Raw genomic sequence first — 21,419 nt, 5'->3', positions numbered from 1 at the left:
AAGCACTGTTTTGCTGTACTCTCTGTGCCAAGCTTGGCCTTTTTTGTTTTTTTTTGTTTTTTTTTGTTTTTATTGATCAAAAAAACAAAAAACAAACAAACGGCTGCACTCAGTGCGTTGCTACAAGAGATGGAGCGGCTGTTGCAGGAAACGTTCCTGCTGGTGATTCTGCACGGGGCCTACTTCGGCTTCGGGCTGCTCTTCTATCGAAAAAAGCTGTTCAAAGACTATGAGGCAAAGGACCCAATCGTCCAATTCCTCTTCTGTTCGACATTCACGCTGAGCTGCAGCATGTTCCAGCTCATCATCTTCGAGATTGTCGGCTTTTTGGACTCAAAGTACGCTACTCAACAAATCTAACAATCCATCTGATGATTACAGATTTTTATTTTTATGTTCCGTATTTTTTACATTGATGCTCACTGCTCGCCACCATGCACGTGGTCAGCTCGCGATGGCTCAACTGGAAGATCGATTTGTATCTCATGCTGGTGGGCCTGCTCTGCGTGGTGCCCTTCTACCAGTTCTACCTCCTCCTGTCGCCCTACCGTACCCATCCCACCCCATCATGGCCTGCCCCGGCCACACTGATCTCTGTCGACTTACTGGCAACGCAACCGTGTGGCGCGCACCAGTGTCGGGTCGTAACAAGCGGCTGGCGCTGGCGCTGGCCATGTCGGTCGTGTTTGTGTGGGGCTTCTACAAGCTCGGCGACCCGTTCCCCATCGTGAAGGCCCACCACGGTACCCACGAAGCTCTCTCCTATTTATCACGGAGCGCGACTGAGACTGATCGCACCGACAACCCACCCACTCACCCCAAAGGGATGCTGTCGATCGAGATGGGCGTGAGCCTTATCGGAGTCGTGGGCGTCACCGTAATGGCCTTTCTCTCGGTTCGTATTACATTCTTCGGGCGCCCTCATTTCTGCGTCCCTTTCGATTGAATAACCAATCATCACCCCACCGTCTTGTCACCACACATCGCCCAGGGCTACGGCGCGGTCCAGTGTCCCTACGACTACTCTGCCTACTTCCTCAAGCACGTGTTCCCGCTCATCGGCGCCTTGAAAGCCGCGGCAATGGCGGTGATGGTGATGTTCTTGTCCGCTAACAGGCGCTGTTGATGTGTGTGTGGTGCTCCGCGTGGTGGCATATAGGCACGTGAACGAGGAGGAGGTGCTGGTGCTGGAAAAGCAGTACATCCAGACCATGGACAAGATCCTCAAGAAGAAGAAGCGCCTGGCCTTTGTGAACACACAATACAGGCGCCCGACCGAACCGTCGTCGGTATTGGCCAGCCCGCCTCCCTCTTTCCTTTCCATTTCGCCCAGGCCGTGCCTGACCGGCGAGGTGCGCGCAGAAGGGCTTCGTGTCGCGACTCGCAGGCTTCCTTCCGGGCGCTGACCGAGGCGACGCCATGCAAACCGGTACGCGCGCAATCTTTGTGGCCGCGGCCGTGGCTGTGGCTGTTCGCGTGGTCTGCCGGCTGATGCGCGTCACTCGTTCGGTGTGGGTCTCGTTTGCGTGGAATAGAACTCGAGGCGCTGGAACAGGAGACGGGCGCTCTGGAGAACTTTGGGCGGGAACTGTTCTTGGAGATCCACCACCTCCGACTCGCGCAGGTCAGAAGCCTCGCGTCGTGCGCGCGTGTCTCTTCACTGCGGCGACTGACTGACTGACTGTCTCTGTCCGGCGTGTGCGTGCAGGAGAGGATCAAGTTCTCGCGTACGATGCAGGGCCGGTTGTACAACTTGCTGGGCTACTTCCTCGCCGGCTACTGCATCTACAAGCTCTTCATGGTGCGCCTTGCTTTTCCGCTCCACCTTCCTTCCTTGTCTCACTCCCATTTTCTTCTTCTTTGGTGATGTCAGGCGACCATCAACATCATCTTCGATCGAGTCGCCACGACCGACCCCGTCACCAAGGGCATCTCGCTCTTGCTCAAGTAAGTCCCGTTTCACGTTCTCCGCCACCTCCATCATTGCTTTAAGGCCCTATCGACTCACACCGCCGCCACCGATGCCGACAACCAACTCAGGTTCTGTCACGTGGAGATCGATGTGCCCTTCTGGTCGCAGCACATATCTTTCCTGTTCGTCGGCATCATCATTGCCGCCTCCATTCGCGGCTTCCTCAACCAGTTGATGAAGGTACCTTGCCTAGGGGCCATGCTGCTGGTTGTCGGTTGCCCCATTGGGATGACCACTGCAAGCGCTCATTGATTACTGTGGAAACGCGGTTGTGGGCGCACCAACAGCTGTTCTACGCCTACTCGAGCAGCGTCACGTCCAACAGCATCGTCCTGCTCCTGGCCCATGTGATGGGCATGTACTTCGTGTCGTCCGTTCTCCTCCTCCGGATGAGTTTGCCTCTTCAGTACAGGTACGCACAAGCTGGCTCTACACCTTTCCGTGCGCGTGTGCGTGTGCGATTATGTGTGCGCGTGTGCGATGGTGCATGTGCGTCTGCGTGTGCGTGTTACATTCTCACGCGTCTACACGCAACACACAGAGAGGCCATCACACAAGTGCTGGGCGATATTCAGTTCAACTTCTACCACCGGTGGTTCGACTTCATATTCATCCCGTCGGCTCTCGCCACGGCCTTCTCCCTCTTCCTCGCCGCCCGAGCCTCGCCCTACAAGACCATCAACACCGACTGATGACTGCCCTCCTTCCCTTCTCTTCCCGCTAAAAAAGAAATAAAAATGTAAAATAAAAAAGAGGAAATAGCGGGGATTGAAAAAACGAAGTCGACAAAAACTGGTGGCCGTCTTTTTGTGGGCACGGCCACTTCAGACTTATCCTTTCTCTCTTTCTCCCCTATCCGCATCGCATCATGGGTATGGCCACCCTCCTCTCCCCCTCCGTAAATGCGTGGAGCAAATCCAGGCTTTGAGCTTGAGTAAGGTTAGAAGATTGACTGTGTGATTTGTGTTTTCGTAATCTTCAGGCGCCTACAAGTATGTCCAGGAACTCTGGAGGAAGAAGCAGTCCGACGTGATGCGCTTCCTCGCCAGGCTCAGGTGCTGGGAGTACAGGCAGTACCCCATGGTTCTGCGCGTCAGCAGGCCCAGCCGCCCCGACAAGGCCCGCCGTCTCGGCTACAAGGCCAAGCAGGGCTTCGTCATCTACAGAGTGCGCGTCCGCCGTGGTGGCCGCAAGAGGAAGATCAGGAAGGGTCGCGTCCACGGTAAGCCCGCCACCCAGGGTGTCAACGCCCTCAAGTTCCAGAGGTCCCTCCGTTCCGTCGCTGAGGAGCGTGCTGGCCGTCGCTGCGGCAACCTCCGCGTCCTGAACTCTTACTGGGTTGCCCAGGTATGCGCTACATCCCATTCTCCATTCATTCGTCAATCTCCGGCCGCAATTAACAACTTTGTTTCGCGATTATGATTATAGGATGCCACCTTCAAGTTCTTCGAGATCATCCTCGTGGATCCCTTCCACAAGGCCGTCCGTCGCGACCCCAAGATGAACTGGATCGCCGCCCCCACCCACAAGCACCGCGAGATGAGGGGTCTGACCTCCGCTGGCAAGAAGTACAGGGGTCTCCGTGGCAAGGGTCACAACTACACCAAGTCCAGGCCCTCGAGGCGCGCCGTCTGGAAGAGGAACAACAAGGTCTCGCTCAGGCGTTACCGTTAAACCTCGTCGTTGTAGCTTATGCTGCTTCCAACCACCCTGGTGGGATTTGTTGTTGTTGCCCCTATCAACACAGATTGTCTCTTTCTTCAATCCATCTTCTTGTCCCCTCTCCCAACCCTTGTTTGCACGAGATCAACACAGCTCCACACGGTGAGCACCGTGTGCTCTTCCAAGTGCCGCGCGTGTCGTGCGGCGGTGAGTGTTGCGTGGGGTGCGATGCGTGTTGTAGTTAAGATGATGTTTAGCTCCTGAACTTATATAGTCTCGTGATACACACACTACATGGAGGCCCAGTCCTTGGGGGTGATGATGTCATAGAGCTCGGCCTCTGGCGTGCCTTCCTCCGGGTGCCAGTTGTACTTCCATCGGGCCAGCGGCGGCATGGACATGAGGATCGACTCGACGCGGCCCTCGGACTGGAGGCCGAACTTGGTGCCTCGGTCGTGGAGGAGGTTGAACTCGACGTAGCGCGAGCGGCGGTAGAGCTGGAACTCGCGCTGCTCGGGCGTCACCTCCTTGTCCTTGCCCTCGTGGATGAAGGGGCCGTAGAGCTGCGGGAAGAGCATGCCCAGCGCCACCAGGAAGTCGCAGATCTCCTTCTTGCTCTTGGGCAGCGCGTCGCTGGTGGTGAGGTGGTCGAAGAAGAGGCCGCCCACGCCTCGCGCCTCCTTCCTGTGCGTGTTGAGGAAGTAGGCATCACACTGCTTCTTGAAGGCCTCGTAGCTGTAGCCCCACTCCTCGCACAGCGCGCGTAGCAACTTGTGAAACTCGACCACGCGCTCTCGATTAACGTAGTAGGGGGTCACGTCGACGCCGCCCCCGAACCACCACCGCGGCCCACACTCGAAGTAGCGGATGTTGGCATGGATGGTGGGGACGTGGGGCGTACGCGGATGTATGACCAGGCTCACCCCCGTGGCCCTGAAGGCCGTGTTGGGCGGAATCTTGAACTGCGTAGCGGCGCTGTCGGGCATGGCAGCGCCGTGGATGCCCGAGAAGTTGACCCCGCCCTTCTCGAGGAGCAGGTGGCGCTCGTCGTCGCTCAGGGCCTCCCACACCCGCGAGATGCCGCCACCGGAGCCCTTGTCGTAGCTCCACGTGTCCTCCTTGTAGCGCTGTCCGCTCTCGTCTTCGAGGAACTGGCAGATGTGGTTCTGCACGGCCTTGAAGGCCAGCTCGATCTCGTCAGCGTTGGTCGATTCATCAACGACGGCGGGCACGACGGCAGCAGCAGCGGCAGGGGGCGGGACGACGGTGGTGTATCGGTAGCCGGTCAAGTATCGGTAGCCGGCCACGGCAGCGCCGGCGGAGAGGGCGGCCACGCCAAGGTAGGACAGGGGCTGCTTCCACGTCTCGCTCATCTCTCTCAAACTTTGTGATGGTTGGTTGCGTTGTGGTTTGCGTGCCTCCAAAGCTCCGTTCCTTACATACCAGATATCCGGGAAATAACCCCAAAGCTTATCGATTACCGATCGAAAATCGGCGTGCAGGCGTTGTTGATAGGTTCAATTTATAGTTTATATTTTTTTGCCACCAAACCAAGGCTGGCTCCTCCAAATGGTAACTCTACTGAATGGGCAAAAAAGCTCTGCATTTAAAATCATGTGGATGAGGATGAGGAAGAGGAAGGCGGATGCTGCTGGTCGTCGCCCTCGTAGGAAGGAGAGGTGGCAGCGGTTGTGAGTGCGATGTGGGTGGGCTTCTTGCTGGTGGGTTGCTTTTCCACCATTTCCAGCGTCCACAGCGCCTTGCCCAACTGCGCCGTGAGCGAGAATGGCTGCGCCATCTCCTTCAGGAAAGTGCGCGCCAAGCTCACCGCCTGCGCGCGCCCGGGTTGGCGTCAGTCGGAGCCAAGAACGAAAGAGAAGAACGCGTGAAAGAACGAAGAACGAGGCGTCGTACCATCTCCGTGGAGAGGTTGAGGTGCGAATGCTGCAGGTTGTCGGACACCCACTGGGGCATCTTCGACCGCTTGTCCAGTCGATTGTACCGCTTGTCGGCCCACACCTTGACAACCGCGTCCGTCGATGATGAGCAAGGCAACACACAACACGCGACACACACGACACACACGACACACACGACACACAGACGTGGCGAGGTGTACCATGATGCCGTAGTCCTTTTTGCCGCGGATGACTCGACCCACGCACTGCGCGGCAGTGCGCATGGCGTCAAAGGTGAGGAACTCGGCCTCCTGGATCTGGTAGTTGTCGCGCAGGAACTCCAAGCGAGCCCGCAGTATCCTGCTCTGCGTGTTCATGTAGGGAATGCCAAACAGGATCACACACCTGTGTGCGCGTGTGCGGTGTGGTCAGCTCGTGCGATGTGCACAGGTGTCGTGTGTCGTGTGCGTGTCGTGTCGTGTTGTGCGTGTCGTGCCTTCCATAGTGATGGTCGAAATCGATGCCCTCTGAAATCTTGCCTCGCGCCACCGAGAAGAGAATCGCCCCTCGGCCCGTGTCGCATGCGCGCCTGTGGCACCAAACACAGCGAGAAGTCAATCAACAGCCGCACGACACACGACACACACACACACACGACACACACACACACACACACACACACACACGACACACGGCGAGCGAGGCTGTGCTGCGTGTTGTACCGATAGTTGGAGAGCGCGAGGGAGGACTCCACCGAGTCGGGCGTCTCCACGAAGAGGAGCTTGTGCTGCACCACCTGCCGCAGGATGCCGATCTCGTCCCAGACCGACACCGTCTCCTCCATGTACCGGTACGACGGGAAGAAGCACACTACGCCGACCAGGAGGTCAGCCACCACTTTGGAATGTGGAATGTGAAATGTGTGGAATGCGTTTGGGGGGGGGGGGTGACGTGCCCATGCCGTCGGGCACGACGGTGGTGAACTGGAGCAGGAGCGCGCCGTAGTTGCGCAGCACGGAGGGATCCCTGCGGCCTTCGAATTTGGTGCTGATCACCTCCTGATCGCTGCCTCGCGTCACAATCAACGGACACACGCACGCACTGAACAGCACGCGCCGCACACACCACGCACAGTGAGCAGCCCGTGCGCTGCACATGGCAGGGCGCGTGGATGGGGGACTCACGTACCGGTTCAAACTCATTCCGAGCCGCTCGGTGACGACCGGCATAAAGTTGAGCATGCGTGGGTACATGTCCAGCGGAGACAGGGTCCTACGGGGAGTCGGACCCGATCATTGTCAGAGCAGCAGCCCCGGACCCTGAAGCGGAGCGTAGCGTAGCATAGAGAATGGGTACCCCGAGGTGATCACCACCGACCGGAAGCGGCGGATGATGGGCTGCATGGCGATCGATGCGTCGAGGCACGTGTACTGCAGGATTGTGTTGTTCTCCACCTCTGTGTCGTACATGTCGTGTGTCGTGTGATGGTTGTGATGGTTGTGAGGGGAAGCAAACAAACGGAACGGGGCAGGCGTGAATGGGGAGGGAGGCGGGTGCACCTTCGTCACTTCGAGGTTCGATGATGAGGGAGAAGCCCTTCTGGTAGGTCCCGAGGAGAGTGGCAAAGTCGCACACCACGCCGAGGGGCTGGTACTCCGCTGTGTCCGATATCTCCAGCGCCCTAAGCAGCGACGAGAGCCTACCAGCGCAGAATCTGCACACGACACACGACAACACACACACACACACACACACACACACACACACACACACGACACACGACACACGACACACGACACACACACACAACCGCTCAGAATACAATCCTGGTGCGACTGGTAAGGCGCAGTGAGGTACCGCAGTGTTTTGGGTACGATCTTGGTGGCCTCCTGGCAGCTCTGTAGAAAGGCGAGCGGCGGTTCGCTGATCACCTGCTTGGTGTTGAGCCGCGCCTGGAGGTACTGAAGGAACCGCTTGAGCAGGTCGATGAAGTCCTCCGCCTTGCGGATGTTGGCCGGAATCACCTCCTGGATGACATCGTCAGGCAACACTACAAAGGGAACGAGTGAGCAGCGATCGAAAAGTGTGTGTCGTGTCGTGTAGGTTGGTACCTGGATCGGCCTTGGCTTCGTCTGCGATGCGCGCGATTCCGGACAGGCCCTCCACCAACCGGTTGTACTCCTTCTTGAGCTTGTCCGCGTCCGTGGCTTTGATTCTGAATGCGTCGCCGCCGCACGTGAGAAGAGCCTACATCGCGCGGGGCACGCACTACACACCGCGCTTGATGCCGAGGAATGAGCCTCACCTGGTGATGTTCGTGGAAAGGTTCTTCACGCTTCTGGCCGATGCGCCGAGGATTCGCTTGTCAATGTTGACGCTAAGCGCATCGATGCACACATTGTCTGGCGGCCAGTTGACGACGTCAGACCTCAACGCGTTAATAATAACACGAATAATAGAATAATAACAACAAAACAACAATAAAAGAAAAAGAAAAAGAAGAAGAATATTATTATTGTTAGCAGTGGTGTGGACAGAGAGCTACCGATGTTGTGCGCCTCGTCGAACACGACGATGGAGTTCTTCTTGAACTCTTTCGAGACCAGGTCCGAGATCTTGGGGTCGATGATGTACTGGTAGCTGGGCCACCACCCACCCAACACGCGAACACCACAAGATGTGAGTCAGTCTTGGCCTTCTCTCTCTCTCTCTCTCTCTCAACGCAAGGCAACCAACGGTTGAGAGCGGCAGTCGCAGCCGCACCTGTAGATGACGACGTGCGAAAAGTTGATGAGGTGCCGTGCGAGGAAGTAGGGACACCACCCGCGCTCCCTCCCGATCTGCTTCAGGTCGCCCAGCGAGTACACGCCGTTCAAGAGCACGTCCCTGCGCAGTGGCCCGCACAGTCAGCTGACCACCACCACCAGCCACCAAGCCCAGAGCACCGGGGGAAGAAAAGAAAAGAAAAAGGGGTAGTGCACTACGCACCGTCCGTTCTTCTCGTATTCTTCGAAGAAGTCGCACAGCTCCACGGGACCGACGCTGCGCCGGCCTTGGCCGTCGGTCGTCTCTTCGTGCAGCCCTCTGTACTTGTCCGCCTGGAGAGTCAAGCGAACAAGCCACGCGCATCAATGCACATCGCACGACACGCACGACACACGCACACGCACATGAGCGGTACCTCTGCTCTGACCCATGACGAAGTGAGGCCGCGACATTTGGAATCGACGACGACGCCTTGCGTGTGCTGGCTCACCTGCGGGTGAATGCACAGGTTGCGCCGGGCGCTGAGGGCGAGTCCCAAGAACTTGGGCGCATCGTCCCCCAGCTCCTGATCGCGATAGGCGACCACTCGTCGCAGTTCCTCAACCGCCTGCGCCCAACCGTAAGCTCTAGCACACGCACACGCACTACCGCACACGCAGGCACGGGCGGAGGTCGTTGGTAGGAACCTTTTCGATCTCGGGCACGGTGCGCGAGCAGTAGACGAGCTTGCCGACCTCGGGGTGGGCGAGCTGGTAGGACGTGATGAGCGACAGCAGCGACACAGTCTTGCCCGTGCCGGACGGCATCTCCAGCACGCACGGACCCTACAAGTGATTAAAAAAGATGACTGGTTTAAACCAATCATAAATGGAGTTGAGAACTGCAATGTTGATGAAGAACATACGTTGGCATCAAGGGAGCGTTTGAGGGCGAGCATGTAGGAGTACTGCTCCGGGTAGATGTAAGTGTACGGAAAGTACACCAACAAATCTTCCAAATAAAACCTGCATTTTGATGAAGATCAGCAACCTGCCTCGTTTACGTGGTGTCCTCTTAGACACGCAAGATGGAGGGCGTCTTCGTTGACCAAATTTGAGGAGGTACTCACTTCATGTTGCCGATCGTTTTAGCCCTGAAGAAAAGATGCTTTCCAAGAAGAATTTAAAAGTTTTTAATGGAGTGTTGCAGAAAGAGGACGAGTGGGGGGGGGTTAAGCCTGCAAAATAAGAGGATACGGCACGGTGGATTCCCGGGTGGTCGCCCACCCCAGTACTAGCACCGCCTGGCGTAGCTTAACTTCGCTGTTCGGATGGGAAGCGGTGCTTTCTGAACGCAGTATGGCCGTATCCAACAACCATGGGGGCTAGCCCTGCCCGCCCCTTCCCGTATCCGACAGCCTTGAGCGTGAGCTGTCGTGTGAGTGCGAGTGCGTGCGTGCTGGCATTTCCATCATCCATTACTCTGTCTGCACTCACTCCTGCCATCTGCAACCAACATCGCTGGTGAAGAGATCGCGAATGATGGCCTTCATGGAGGGCCTGGAAGCTGCGTGTGCGTGTAGTGCAGCGCTGTGGGTATCGTTCTTTATTGTGGCAAGCGCTGTGCAAGTGTGTTGTGTGCCTGGGCGGCATCTCCTCAAAATTGGCCTCTCTGTCTCTCTCCTCGGATGTGTTCGTGGCGGTATGTAAATAATGATCATAAAAAAAGGGGGTGATGATCATCATCATGACGTTGGTGTAGAGTGCGCGCGGTTGCCTGTTTAGAGGGGAACAACCGACTGGTCGGGACCCGACGTGGTCATGTAGAAGATGTCGTCCGTCGGGTGCCTGTAGAGTCCCTCCTGGAGCCTGGTCTGGTCGAGGAAGTGGCCAATGAAACCGATGCTCCTACCCAGCACGAACAGACCGTTCAAGAATCCGTTCTTCAGGTAGTCCTCAGCCTGCAATCATAACATTAGCTGTCGACATCGTTTGGCGCCCCGACACGACACGACACGACACGACCAACGACACGACACACGGATGAAACGTACCTCTTCGGGAGCGAAGGCGCCGCAGTGCCTGAGCAGATCGACGAAGCAGCAGCCGATGCAGCCGTCGACGTTGAAGATGAGGTTGGGCTTCTTCTTGGTGGTGAGCACCTCAACCTCGAGGGCGTAGTCCAGCACCGGGTGGGCGGGGAAGTGCTTGAGGGCGAACTCCTTGAGGATCGTCACTCTCTTGTCTGCGCGTGACGCACACAAACACACACGATGCGATGAGAAAAAGTGGGCATTGCTGAGGCGACAGCGTTGAGTGGTGGGTAGTGGTGGGTGGCACGTACCAGGGTTGTGGATGGACTTGACCTTGTGGCCGATACCAGCGATCAGCTCCTTCCTCTTGCGCATCTCCTCGACGAACTCGAAGGGGCTGTGTTGACGAAGATGAAGAAGAACGTGAGTGGCGGGTGACGAGTAGGATTTAGACCATATTTATGGGGGGGAGAGGTCGGTGTGTACCTGAGGCCAGTGTCGTAACCCCACGAGAAGGTCTTGGCCGCACCGTCCACGGCACCACCGAAACGGGGACCGACGGTGAGGAGACCCGAGCAGAGCGAAGACACCAGATCGCGCCCGGCACGAGCAGTCACGATGGTGTTGTGAGCACCTGCACGATGGCCAAGCCGGTGATAAGTCATCATCAATGCAAGGCAAAGAACGAAGAGAAAAAGAAAGGAAGAAGAGAACACGATCGTCGTTTCAGACGTTCATCTGAGAAAATCCTTCATAACACCGTTTGGTGTTCGATATAGTGCATAATGTGGTCATCATATAGCGGTGGTCGTGTTTCCAGAGAGAGAAAAAAAAGAAAGAGGGTGGAGGTGGTGGGCGCGTACCGGCGACGGCGGGACCGTGGTCGGCGGTCATCATGAGCACCATCTCGATGAACTTGCAGGCGTACTGGGGCAGCCTCTTCCTGAACCACAGCAGCGAGATGACGCCGCCGATGCCGATCTCGTCCTCGAAGACCTGGGAAATGGGCATGCCGGCGTACATGAGCTCCTCGCCTCTCTCGTCGGAGATGGTGGAGATGAACGAAGCGGGCTTTCGGATAAGACCCAGCTTCCTCGCCCACGCGAAGTCCACGGGGATCTGCGCACAAGGCCAACGCAGGACGATTAGCGAATGCGAACCAACGCGAGGTGTGTGTGGTAGTCAAGTGTAAGAGTGGAAAAAGAAATGTCTGTGTGCTTTGTGTACTCCAAGGCCTGGAGCGGCCACTGGCGTATTTTTTCACACGATCTGATTCAGGTAAGTGTAGATATTTCGCTGTTGCACTATAAAACCCCTCGATGCATCATGGCCAGGATGCATCGAGTTCTCAGTTGTGCGGTGGTTGATGCTGAAGGTGAGGGAGAGATGAACGGGATGGTACCTTGGGCGGAGGGGGCTCCTTGCCGACGACGATGACGCCCTTCTGGACGAGATCGGTGTAGACCTTGTTGATGAGGGTGGCGATCTCATTGAAGGACGAGGGGACGTGGGCGCCGGCCTCGGTGAGCGCGCGGATCTTGGCGTCGGCGGTCTCCAGGTCGGAGTGGGCGCAGGCGCCGGCGTGACCGAACTGGACCTCGGTGGGGAACATCTTGGCGCACGTGCCCAGGCACCAGGCCACGATGGGCTTGGTGATGGTGCCGTTCTTGAGGGCCTCGCACACCTTGTACTCCTCAGTGCCGCCGACCTCACCCAGCAGGACCATCATCTTCACGCCCGGATCAGCCTGTAGTGAAAATGATGAGCACAATGCACTCTGCATCTACGACGCAATTCGGACGCGCGCGACTTACCTGGAATCGGAGGAGGTGGTCCATGAAGGTGGTGCCAGGGTAGCGATCGCCGCCGATGGCAATACCCTCGTAGACGCCGTTGGTGTTTCGCGAGACGATGTTGTTGAGCTCGTTCGACAGACCACCGGATCGGGACACGTAGGCGACGCTGCCGGGTCGGTAGAGCTTGCTGGCCAGCACGTTGTCCAGACGACCACCAGTGTTACCGATACGGAAGCAGCCGGGCTTGATTCCGCCGACGGTGGCCGGACCAATGATGGTCACGCGGCCGCCGGCCGCCTCGGGCCTGGTCTCGGCGAGCTTGATGAGCTGGAGCGTGCGCCTCTCCGGCACGCCCTCGGCAATGATGGCGATGGTCTTGATGTTGGGGATAGCCAGGGCCTCCTTGGTTGACTCATAGACCGAGCGGCACGAGGCAAAGTTCACCAGCGTGTCGAGCTTGCTGGAGGGGTTCTTGGCGAAGATCTCGGCGAGCGAGGGCATGACGGAGATCATGATCTCCTGGGAGCCCCAGAAGAACTTGCGGTAGTGCGCACCGGCGAACGGGTAGACGATGGCCGACACCGAGGGCTGCTTGCGGCCGCACAGGTGGTCGAAGTCGAGCATGGACTGCACGGCGACGGGGTGCATGCCGTACACGACAGCACGGGTCTCGCTGCTGAAGAGGGTGTGGACGGGCTTGTGCTGGGCGTAGGCACCCTGCGACTGGGCAAGAGTGCGGCTCTCGTCGGTGGGGAGACCGTCGGCGATCGAGACCGTGACGGGCTGCTTGGGGCCGTCGGCGGGAGGAGCCTGGGGGCTGAACTGCAGCTCGGGGCTTTCAGCCGCCTCGAGGTTGCCCCAGCTCTTGTTGCGGGTCATGCTGCGTGCAAGAAATTGGTACGCCCACCCACGAGTTAGATCGGGCTGCGCTGCATACGCGCGAGCATGTGGTGATTAGTACCTGGAGGCCTCGCCGCCCTCAATGGCGCTCTTCAGGTCATCGATGGCCAGCTGGCAAATGGCGGTCATGTGGGTCTCGGGGCCGGACACGACGATGGGAATTTGCTGTACGGAGAAGGCATGTCAGTCTCACAGTGGGAGGAAGGAAAGAAAGAAGAGAAAGGAAAAATAAGAAATGGAATGTGGGAGTTTGATGGCACTCACTCCCCACAGGCGATTCAAGTCTCAGTTAAACCGAATCCCCCGAAGAGGAGCAAGCATTTTGAACACCCTTCGATCTTGCACGCGATTTCTCTTCTCTTCGTCTCATTGATAGTCTAAGACGAAGAGCTGCTTTGCGTGCTGCTGCTGCTGCGCATGGCGGTTGGCGCTAACGTGATGGAGAGGGAGGAAGGAACGCACCATGCCCTCGACGCTCTCCCGCATGGAGCGGAGGCCCTCCTGGTAGTTGGGACCACCCCTGCGCACGTAGATCTTGACCTTGTGCATCCTGAGGCGCTCCTGGAAGTGCCTGATGGCCTTGACGATACCCTTGAATGTCTCCGCCACGTCGGTGAAGTTGGCAATACCACCGCCAATGATGAGCACCTAGCCCCAAAGCGGAAAACAGCCCGGGTTAGTACAACGCGGGTGGCTGTACTGAATTAACGAACGAGGCCGTTACCTTGCCGCCCTGGATGGGCTCGCCCTTGGTCATGAGGGAGAGGATCGTCTTGGCGTACTCGAAGGTGAGCGACTCAGTGGGGTCGCCCGAGTACTCACCGTAGTTGCACACCTCATTGGCCATGCCCAGATCGGACAGGGTGTCGGCGTAGACGACGGAGGCGCCACCGCCGGCGACCATGGTCCAGATGCGACCGTTGGGGTTGAGCACGGTCAGCTTGAGGGACGCGCCGGTCTTGGAGTCGAGCTCCTGGATGTAGCGCTCCTCCTCGAGCAGAGGCCTGCCGAAGGGCGGCGGGAACTCGATCTCGCCCCAGCCCTTGTGGCACTCGAAGTAGGCAGTCTGGTCGAGCCTGGCGGCCAAGTCAAGCACGTGAACGTTGTTGCCGACCTGGACACGCGAAACCAGAGAGGTGTCAGCTGAGCTGACCATGGCACATCACACCGGCCGCCAGCGGTTGAGGTGTGGTGACGTACCACGACGAGCGGGTTGATCTCGAGGTAAGTGAAGTGGAGATCAACGTAGATGGCGTGCAGAAGGGCGATGAACTCGGCCAACAGCTCCCTGCGCTCGGCGGGAATGGTCTCGCTCGTGAGCAGCTTGCTGCGCACAGTGTCAACGCTCACGCTCTCGTCGACCTCAACCATCACTTTCTAAGAAATGTAAAAAGTAGCGATTGAAAAAAGAGATTAGCAACGTCGCTCTGCAAGAGCAAAAGCAAGTGTCGGGGCAGCGTACGAGGGCCTTGGAATCGACATCACCGACGTCAACGCCACCTTCGTGATGGAAGAGAATCTCGTCGCCATCGCGACCCGAACGGATGGCCAGGTAGTACTCATCCGAAGCCTCGTGGGGCACGAACGGCTCCACCACAAAGTACTCGAGCACTCCCTTGACACCTTCCACATCGACCTGGTAGTGCAGGGAGAAAAAGAGGGTCAGTTAATGCGCCCGTAATATAAAAAGAAATGGGAAATCGATATCGACATTGAATGAATCTACACTGCGGGACGCACCTCCTTGCTGCGCCTCTCCTGGAGCCACTGCTCGCACTCCTCCCACGTGGCGTTGAGCTTGATGAGCCCCGACTTTCCGCGCCTCTTGATCAGCTGATCCGGCTTGACGACGAGCTTGTCGGTCACCAGCCACGGGTGCTGCTCGAGGACGGCCTTGATGGGCGAAGCGGCCGGCGATTGCGGCGACACATGGACGCGCTTGTTGTCCAGAAGGAACTGGCCCTTGGATCGCTCCTTGAGGTGGCGCGCCAGGATGTTCTTACCATGGTACTCTCTGATGGCCTTGGCAGACATGTTGTGTGTCAATTTGTGTAGTGGTGTGTACGGCTGTAAAATCAAGCGATTACGCGCTCGAGTGGAGTGGCAGGCGATGATCAACGAACGGCGCGAGAAGGCAGTGAATGCGATCTGGCGCTTGTGTGATGGTAGGTCTTCTTGTGTGCGAGACGCCGACGCCAATCTGCAGAGAGGAAGAGGAATCGGAAAACGCCCAAAGATCGACTACTTCAACGCTGGAGCGCCGAAAGTCCGGGTGAGCAAACCGACGCAGACGCGCACGCCCAATGCGAAAATGTCCGGCACCACGCCCGGTTAAATCCGGGCACGGCTGGCGGTGACACCCGCGATTGGCGATGCGGGCCAGGGAGTGGTCCGATGCCTGGGGTTCGCCCAGGCCCAGCGCGACGCGTCACAGGTCGTCGTTGACCGGGCGGTCCGCGGCTCTTGGGCCGGCCCAAGTTGACACCGCCGACGTGGCAGCCCACTCCCCAACGAGAAGTCGCCAACCATCTCTCTTCTGCAACCTTAATGAACCAAAAACCACCCAATTGGGTGTGAATGTGGTTGCAACAAAGGCACGGTGGTATGTACAGCGCGGGCGCCAGGAGGAGAGGACCCGTCGAAGGTGGTTCATCAAGGTCGCGGCGGTCTGTGTTCTTCGTCTCCGTGTGTGATAGAGCCGATTCCCGGGGCCTAGATCAGCATGCTCTCGCCCTCTTCGCCTTCCTCCTCGTTCTCGGCGCCCTCGCCGGCGGTGATGTCTTGGTCGCCCTCGGGCACGATCATCTTCTTGATCTTGAGCAACAGCGTCGTGACGAAAGGCTCGATCTTGGTAAGCGAGTCATAGTCGGTGACCGTCTTCATGAGCAGCTCGAGGTCATAGTTATCAACCGCTGTCGTCACATCCTGCGGAACAACACATCGGCAATGAATTAATGAGGTGGAGCACGAAACGGCGCTGGTAGTGATGAAAAGGGAGAAGGTACGGAGAAGAGGGTGAACTCTCGCTCGCGCTCGAAGGCGGGGTGCATGTCCATGTACTTCTCCAGAGCCTTCTTGGCCGCAATCACATCCTGAACGAGCGCGCAATTGGGGGTTAGGGTTGGGTGGGGCGTACGCTGGCTCAGGGCCGCCGGCGTTTAGGAGTCGAGGTGCGTACCCCCTCGGCAAGAGTGCACAGGCCGGCCTTCAAGAGGTACTCCTTGGCACCTGTACAGAAGAGGAGAAGAGGTGCGATAATGAGCAATCACAGAGAGCTGCACGCCGTGACCATAACGATGATGACTGAAGGAGTACCATAGGAACCGAGCCTGCTCTCGAGACAAATCGCGGCGAGCTTCTCAAACAGCTCCTTGCCGCGGGCGTAGTTGCCGTCCTCCGCCGCGAAGTGTGCCACCTTGACGAGGCATGGCTTGACGCTCCTGTCAATACGGCACGCAGTGATTGTGAGTTGCGGAAAAGAAATGGTGGCACACGCTCCCACAACCTGACCACTGCAGGGTGAGGTGGAATGAACGCAAACGCCAAGCGAGCGTGTCGTACGATGAAGAATTGGGTTCGCCTTCGTAGAGCTCGGCCGCGCGTTCGTAGTGAGCGGCGGCCTGCTTGTTGTCGGAGAGGTCGTTCTCGCAGATCTCGGCGATGTCCTTGTGGTACTTGGCGGCCATGCTGAAGCGACCCTCGTCGGTCAGCATCCCGATGGCACGCTCCAGACACCCCACGGCCTCTGTTGTCGCCGGCCGTGGCGTTGCCTCAGCATTACTGCCGCGGCCATCAATTGGGAGTGTACATGAGAGGAACACCTTGAGGAGCGACCTTCCTGAAGCAGGTGGCGGCGTTGCCCAGCGAGGAAACGGCTTCCGTGTGTGACTTGCCGGTGATCTGCGCGTCCGCTGCCTTCACGTAGGCTCGTGCGGCCTCGTCCCCTGCACGCAACGCACACGGTTAAAGAAGTCCAGGAGGCGTTAGGGACGCATGCGGGAAAGCAAGAATGAAATCACTAACACTGATGGTGTGTTGATTTCGTACAGTTTTTGGCATTCTTCAGGAGATTGCCAGCCTTGGAGAAGCAATCAGCCGCGTCATCGTAGGAGGTACCCCAGATGAGCTTGGTCATGAGGCCTGGCTTCATCTTCTGCTCGCCCTCGCGCAGAAGGGCCTGAATTCTCGGATCATTGCTTCCATTTCCTTCCATTTCGTGTTGATGTGGTACGTGTTCGATTAGAAACGTTTGCAAAGATCAAGATCCCTCTTGTTAATGCTGCGGACGTGGCCACTTCTTTGATTCAAAGAATCCAAACAAACTGTTCCAAATGTTTCGGAAGCGCTCTCCCAAATGGTGCCAAGCCCGGACGAAATTCTCCACCCGTTTAATACACCACCCAAGACAAGACAAGATGGCAGCTCTGCCAGCCGACTACAGCCGCAATGGCGCACCGCCCATCTACGATCGCTACAAGCTGGCCAAGGAGAGGCCCAAGTTTCGAGGCTGCTGGACGGCTGCCGTTGCCGACCCCACCGTCCGCTCCTTCGTGCCTGTCGCCTCCACCGCAGTGCCCAAGGCCGCCCCCCGCCCTGCCGCCGTCCCCAGGGCCGCTCCCGCCCCCAAGCCTGGTACACCCCCCCCCCACCACACCCAGCATCGCGCCACCAAAGAAATAAACAAGTAATTAAAAAATAAATAATAAATAATAATATTTTGTTTATTTGTTATTTTGGTGCCGCGCAGAGCCGAAGCTGGTCGAGGTCCCGACGTCGGGCGTGCGCCTGAAGATCCTGGACCGCTGCCGCGACCTTCGTTCCTTCATCACCGACGACGGCACCTGCACGGACAAGTACGGTCGCGTCATTGGTCAGTACCCCCCCCCCAAACACCTATGCTGCTCTACTCGGGCCACCACCTGCGCCGGCCGCAGCTCTGTGGTACTCACAGGTGCCTCCCACGTGGTAGGTTACATCAACTTCAACGAGTGGACGGTGGGCGGCCCGGACGAGTCCTTCTGGGGCAGTCTTCTCGAGGAGCAGATCCTCGACAAGGACGACAAGCAGATCGGCGAGGTCGACTTCGGCCGTGCCTGGGTACATGATTCAACTGTTCTATATCGCCCTGCGCGCCGTTACTCACTTCCTCAGCGCATACCCTGTCGACTGTCGTCTTCCTTGGGTTTGACAGGTACGAGACCAGGTCGGCAACACGGTGTGCGAGATGGAGAACACGGGCGAGTGCAAGGGACACGATTGCTCCTTCATCGGCCAGTTCGAAGGTGCGCCGACAGTCGTCAAACTTTACTCTTCCCCCAAGGTAGGTTTGTTCTGCCTCACCGCGTGCTCACTCGCCCGGTCCATTTACGATGCACAGGCTTCACGTTCCACGATCTCAAGGCGGTGGCGCTTTACCTGATCATTGTCGATCCGCTCATGTACAACACTGTGGCGGGCTAACGCCCCATCCCCCCAAGTTGGTCAGTCCTATTTGGCCACGTGGGTCCCGTAACCAGCCCTGAACCACAAGTGTGGTGAACTGAAATGAAAGGTGATCAACCTTACAACAAAACCGAAACACATTGACATTTTGCAGGGGGAGGGGAAAAGGGGTTTAGCAACAACTCCGTCCACACGCAAGAGGGGCGGAGCTTGGAGGGCAATTAATTTAGCTGTAAACCTCCAGAATCGAGGAAATACTGATTTTCGGTGCACAGCCCTCTTAAGAAGGCTTCTGCGAAGGCAATTGGCAGCTTTTGCTGGCGCCGGTCCCGATCAATTTTTCTATTCTTCTCATCGAAGCCAAACGCGCATCAACCTCTCCCTTTCACACATCTCTCCATCAATCTACAACAATGTCGGTCAAGCTTGAGAGCTCTGATGAACAGGTGTTCGAGGTCCCCAGGGAGATCGCCGAGATGAGCGTCACCGTCAAGCACATGCTTGATGACGTTGATGCTGACAGCGACGCCCCCATTCCCCTCCCCAACGTCACTGGCAAGATCCTCGCCAAGGTACCACCTGTGTCCGTGTCTTGGAGCACTGAACGATTCTGTTCATTCTAGAATTGTCAGCTCTTTTCTACTTCAAACGGAGGAGTGGGGCTAATCGTTGTTGATCCACTCGGCAGGTTATCGAGTGGGCCAAGTACCACCACGCCAACCCTGACGCGCCTTCGGATGAGAAGAAGGACGAGAAGAGGACCGACGACATCATCCCGTGGGACAAGGAGTTCTGCGAGGTCGACCAGCCCACCCTCTTCGAGCTCATCCTCGCCGCTAACTACCTCGACATCAAGCCCCTCCTCGATCTTACCTGCAAGACCGTGGCCAACATGATCAAGGGCAAGTCGCCCGAGGACATCAGGAAGACCTTCAACATCAAGAACGACTTCACCCCCGAGGAGGAGGAGCAGATCCGCAAGGAGAACGAGTGGTGCATGGACTTGTAAGCCATCCCCTCTACTCTTTTCTACCTCTGCTTCTCTATTCCCTCCTCTGCTCTTGAGCCTCGGGTAGAAAACCTCTGGAGAACGATGCTCCACAACCCGCCATCAATGAGAGCTTCTACATAGACACCGAACGCAAACAATAAATGTTAGGCAAATGTAACTCGTGCCCATTCCTTGAGTAATCCAAGCCAAAGACAATCTTGCCATCTCTCACTCTTGGGTGCTTTCGTTCCTGCCCATCAAAGCCAACGAGAATCCCTGGACGTGAAATGCTGCCGTTGTCGTGGCCACGCACACTCTCAACTGACACGGCAGCGAGTACACGGATTCCAGTACCGTGGTCTGTTTATGTGTTTATGTTATGTGTGCCCTTCGCGTGGTTACTTCGCCTTCATGAAGGAGGGGTGAGGATGGAGTCCCAGTGGGGGTCTACTGCTTGGGCGGGCCACCGGCCTGGGGAGCCGCGCCGCCTGTCGGAGCAGCCGAGGACGCCTGCTGCTGAGGTCCGCCCCAGCCGCCCTGCTGCTGAGGTCCTCCCCAACCACCCTACGACGAGGGAGAGAACGCGATCAGTCCACGCGCACACCGCACACGCACACCGCACCACCGCGCGCAATGCACCACGCACCTGCTGAGGTCCGCCCCACTGCTGTTGCTGCTGCGGACCGCCCCATTGCTGCTGAGGTCCGCCCCAGCCGCCCTGCTGCTGAGGTGCGCCTCCCCATCCGCCCTGCTGCTGCTGCGGGCCGCCCCACTGCTGCTGTTGGCCGCCCCATTGCTGCTGAGGCGCGCCGCCCCAGCCGCCCTGCTGCTGCTGCGGGCCGCCCCACTGTTGCTGAGGACCGCCCCAGCCGCCCTGCTGCTGCTGCTGGGGTCCACCCCAACCACCTGTGATCCGGCGCAACACGGAGAACGCGCAAACGTGAGTCAAGAAAGGCGCGGTGTTGTGTGTGGCGGCGGCGGCCCACCTTGTTGCTGAGGTCCGCCCCATCCGCCCTGCTGCGGAGGGTAGCCGCCCTGTTGCTGCTGCTGGGGTCCTCCCCATCCGCCCTGCGGCGGCTGCTGCTGCGACTGCGGCTGTCCGGAGGCACCGCCCGAGCCAGTGGGGCCGCCAGCGGCCGCACTGCTGTCGCCCTGCTTCGCCGCGTCTCCCTGGGCCGGAACTGTGTGGCCCGTGCGGCGCCCTCGTCAGCGTCGTTCGGTCGGCAGCCCTAGGCGCGGGGAGGAGGCGTACCTGCGGGGCCACCGCCCAGAGGAGCGTAGCCGGTGCCGGATCCGTGCGGAGAGCCGGCTCCAGCGGGGGGAGCGCCGCCCTGCTGCTGCTGGGGTCCGCCCCATCCGCCCTGCTGCTGCGGTCCGCCGACAGGATAGCCCTGAGGCCCGCCAGTCGGCCCGCCAGCCGCCGCACCGCCGGCCGGGTATCCGCTCTGCTGAGGGCCGCCAGCCGGGCCGGCCGGGAAGCCGCCCTGGCCACCGACAGGATAGCCCTGAGGGCCGCCAGTCGGCCCACCAGCCGCCGCACCGCCGGCCGGGTAGCCGCTCTGCTGAGGGCCGCCAGCCGGGCCACCAGCGGGGTAGCCACTCTGGCCAGTGGGGCCGCCAGCCGGGCCACCGGCCGGGTATCCGCTCTGTTGCGGGCCGCCAGCCGGGCCGCCGGCGGGGTAGCCACTCTGGCCAGTGGGGCCGCCAGCCGGGCCGCCGGCGGGGTATCCGCCCTGCTGGGGGCCGCCGGTAACAGGGCCAGCGGCGGGGCCAGCGGGCGACTGGCGATCACCAGCCTGCTGCGGGTAAGCCGGGCCGCCCTGAGGAGGACCGCCTGTCGGGTGTGTTGTGTGTGTGTCGTGTGTGTGTCGTGTGAATGTCAGCGTACATCAGGACACAATGGCGTTTAGAACGTGCGCGCGGGAGGGCGATGGACAGGTGTTGTTGTTGGGCGTACCCTGAGGTCCTGCGCCCCACTGGC

At 58.7% G+C, this 21,419-nt stretch overlaps 9 protein-coding genes across 9 annotated transcripts; 4 read left to right on the top strand and 5 right to left on the bottom strand.

Moving 5' to 3' along the window:
* Positions 1-129: 129 nt before the first annotated feature.
* ACA1_058780 (G proteincoupled receptor, putative) lies at positions 130-2,664 on the top strand (the record flags this gene model as incomplete). The annotated part of the gene is made up of 13 exons (XM_004339177.1): positions 130-338; positions 449-549; positions 636-743; positions 825-895; positions 992-1,104; positions 1,160-1,289; positions 1,363-1,429; positions 1,536-1,624; positions 1,709-1,801; positions 1,874-1,947; positions 2,041-2,152; positions 2,260-2,384; positions 2,514-2,664. 13 exons carry the CDS (start codon positions 130-132, stop codon positions 2,662-2,664), a joined length of 1,443 nt encoding a protein of 480 aa, XP_004339225.1.
* A 176-nt stretch (positions 2,665-2,840) lies between these two features.
* On the top strand, positions 2,841-3,646 carry ACA1_058770 (ribosomal L15, putative; the record flags this gene model as incomplete). The annotated part of the gene is made up of 4 exons (XM_004339176.1): positions 2,841-2,844; positions 2,955-2,994; positions 3,028-3,319; positions 3,401-3,646. The coding sequence occupies 4 exons, from the start codon at positions 2,841-2,843 to the stop codon at positions 3,644-3,646; spliced, it is 582 nt and encodes a 193-aa protein (XP_004339224.1).
* Positions 3,647-3,924: 278 nt separating this feature from the next.
* On the bottom strand, positions 3,925-5,007 carry ACA1_058760 (coproporphyrinogen III oxidase, aerobic, putative; the record flags this gene model as incomplete). The annotated part of the gene is made up of 1 exon (XM_004339175.1): positions 3,925-5,007. One exon carries the CDS (start codon positions 5,005-5,007, stop codon positions 3,925-3,927), a length of 1,083 nt encoding a protein of 360 aa, XP_004339223.1.
* A 239-nt stretch (positions 5,008-5,246) lies between these two features.
* Positions 5,247-9,104, bottom strand: ACA1_058750 (Nucleotide excision repair protein, putative; the record flags this gene model as incomplete). Its single annotated transcript, XM_004339174.1, has 16 exons — positions 5,247-5,465; positions 5,549-5,653; positions 5,754-5,937; positions 6,255-6,370; positions 6,504-6,597; positions 6,721-6,804; positions 6,889-6,988; positions 7,092-7,246; positions 7,390-7,582; positions 7,644-7,747; positions 7,838-7,934; positions 8,078-8,172; positions 8,296-8,418; positions 8,521-8,630; positions 8,714-8,905; positions 8,985-9,104. The coding sequence occupies 16 exons, from the start codon at positions 9,102-9,104 to the stop codon at positions 5,247-5,249; spliced, it is 2,091 nt and encodes a 696-aa protein (XP_004339222.1).
* A 953-nt stretch (positions 9,105-10,057) lies between these two features.
* ACA1_058740 (ATPcitrate synthase) lies at positions 10,058-15,039 on the bottom strand (the record flags this gene model as incomplete). The annotated part of the gene is made up of 13 exons (XM_004339173.1): positions 10,058-10,237; positions 10,331-10,521; positions 10,621-10,706; positions 10,796-10,943; positions 11,173-11,428; positions 11,712-12,056; positions 12,124-12,985; positions 13,067-13,170; positions 13,468-13,653; positions 13,730-14,119; positions 14,206-14,382; positions 14,468-14,641; positions 14,746-15,039. The coding sequence occupies 13 exons, from the start codon at positions 15,037-15,039 to the stop codon at positions 10,058-10,060; spliced, it is 3,393 nt and encodes a 1,130-aa protein (XP_004339221.1).
* A 678-nt stretch (positions 15,040-15,717) lies between these two features.
* ACA1_058730 (tetratricopeptide repeat domain containing protein) lies at positions 15,718-17,218 on the bottom strand (the record flags this gene model as incomplete). The annotated part of the gene is made up of 7 exons (XM_004339172.1): positions 15,718-15,930; positions 16,011-16,097; positions 16,184-16,233; positions 16,321-16,445; positions 16,567-16,785; positions 16,814-16,949; positions 17,053-17,218. The coding sequence occupies 7 exons, from the start codon at positions 17,216-17,218 to the stop codon at positions 15,718-15,720; spliced, it is 996 nt and encodes a 331-aa protein (XP_004339220.1).
* A 202-nt stretch (positions 17,219-17,420) lies between these two features.
* Positions 17,421-18,465, top strand: ACA1_058720 (uncharacterized protein; the record flags this gene model as incomplete). The annotated part of the gene is made up of 5 exons (XM_004339171.1): positions 17,421-17,637; positions 17,753-17,875; positions 17,975-18,102; positions 18,197-18,287; positions 18,383-18,465. The coding sequence occupies 5 exons, from the start codon at positions 17,421-17,423 to the stop codon at positions 18,463-18,465; spliced, it is 642 nt and encodes a 213-aa protein (XP_004339219.1).
* Positions 18,466-18,860: 395 nt separating this feature from the next.
* On the top strand, positions 18,861-19,456 carry ACA1_058710 (Sphase kinase-associated protein, putative; the record flags this gene model as incomplete). Its single annotated transcript, XM_004339170.1, has 2 exons — positions 18,861-19,019; positions 19,136-19,456. The coding sequence occupies 2 exons, from the start codon at positions 18,861-18,863 to the stop codon at positions 19,454-19,456; spliced, it is 480 nt and encodes a 159-aa protein (XP_004339218.1).
* A 380-nt stretch (positions 19,457-19,836) lies between these two features.
* On the bottom strand, positions 19,837-21,272 carry ACA1_058700 (uncharacterized protein; the record flags this gene model as incomplete). The annotated part of the gene is made up of 4 exons (XM_004339169.1): positions 19,837-20,002; positions 20,085-20,344; positions 20,425-20,619; positions 20,691-21,272. Coding segments are annotated over 4 exons (1,203 nt in total), but the record flags the coding sequence as incomplete, so codon positions are not given.
* Positions 21,273-21,419: the final 147 nt, after the last annotated feature.

Source organism: Acanthamoeba castellanii, assembly GCF_000313135.1.
Source record: "Acanthamoeba castellanii str. Neff unplaced genomic scaffold scf7180000084599, whole genome shotgun sequence".
In the NCBI taxonomy this organism is placed as follows: domain Eukaryota; phylum Discosea; order Longamoebia; family Acanthamoebidae; genus Acanthamoeba; species Acanthamoeba castellanii.
This window is presented reverse-complemented; position numbering and strand designations above follow the sequence as displayed.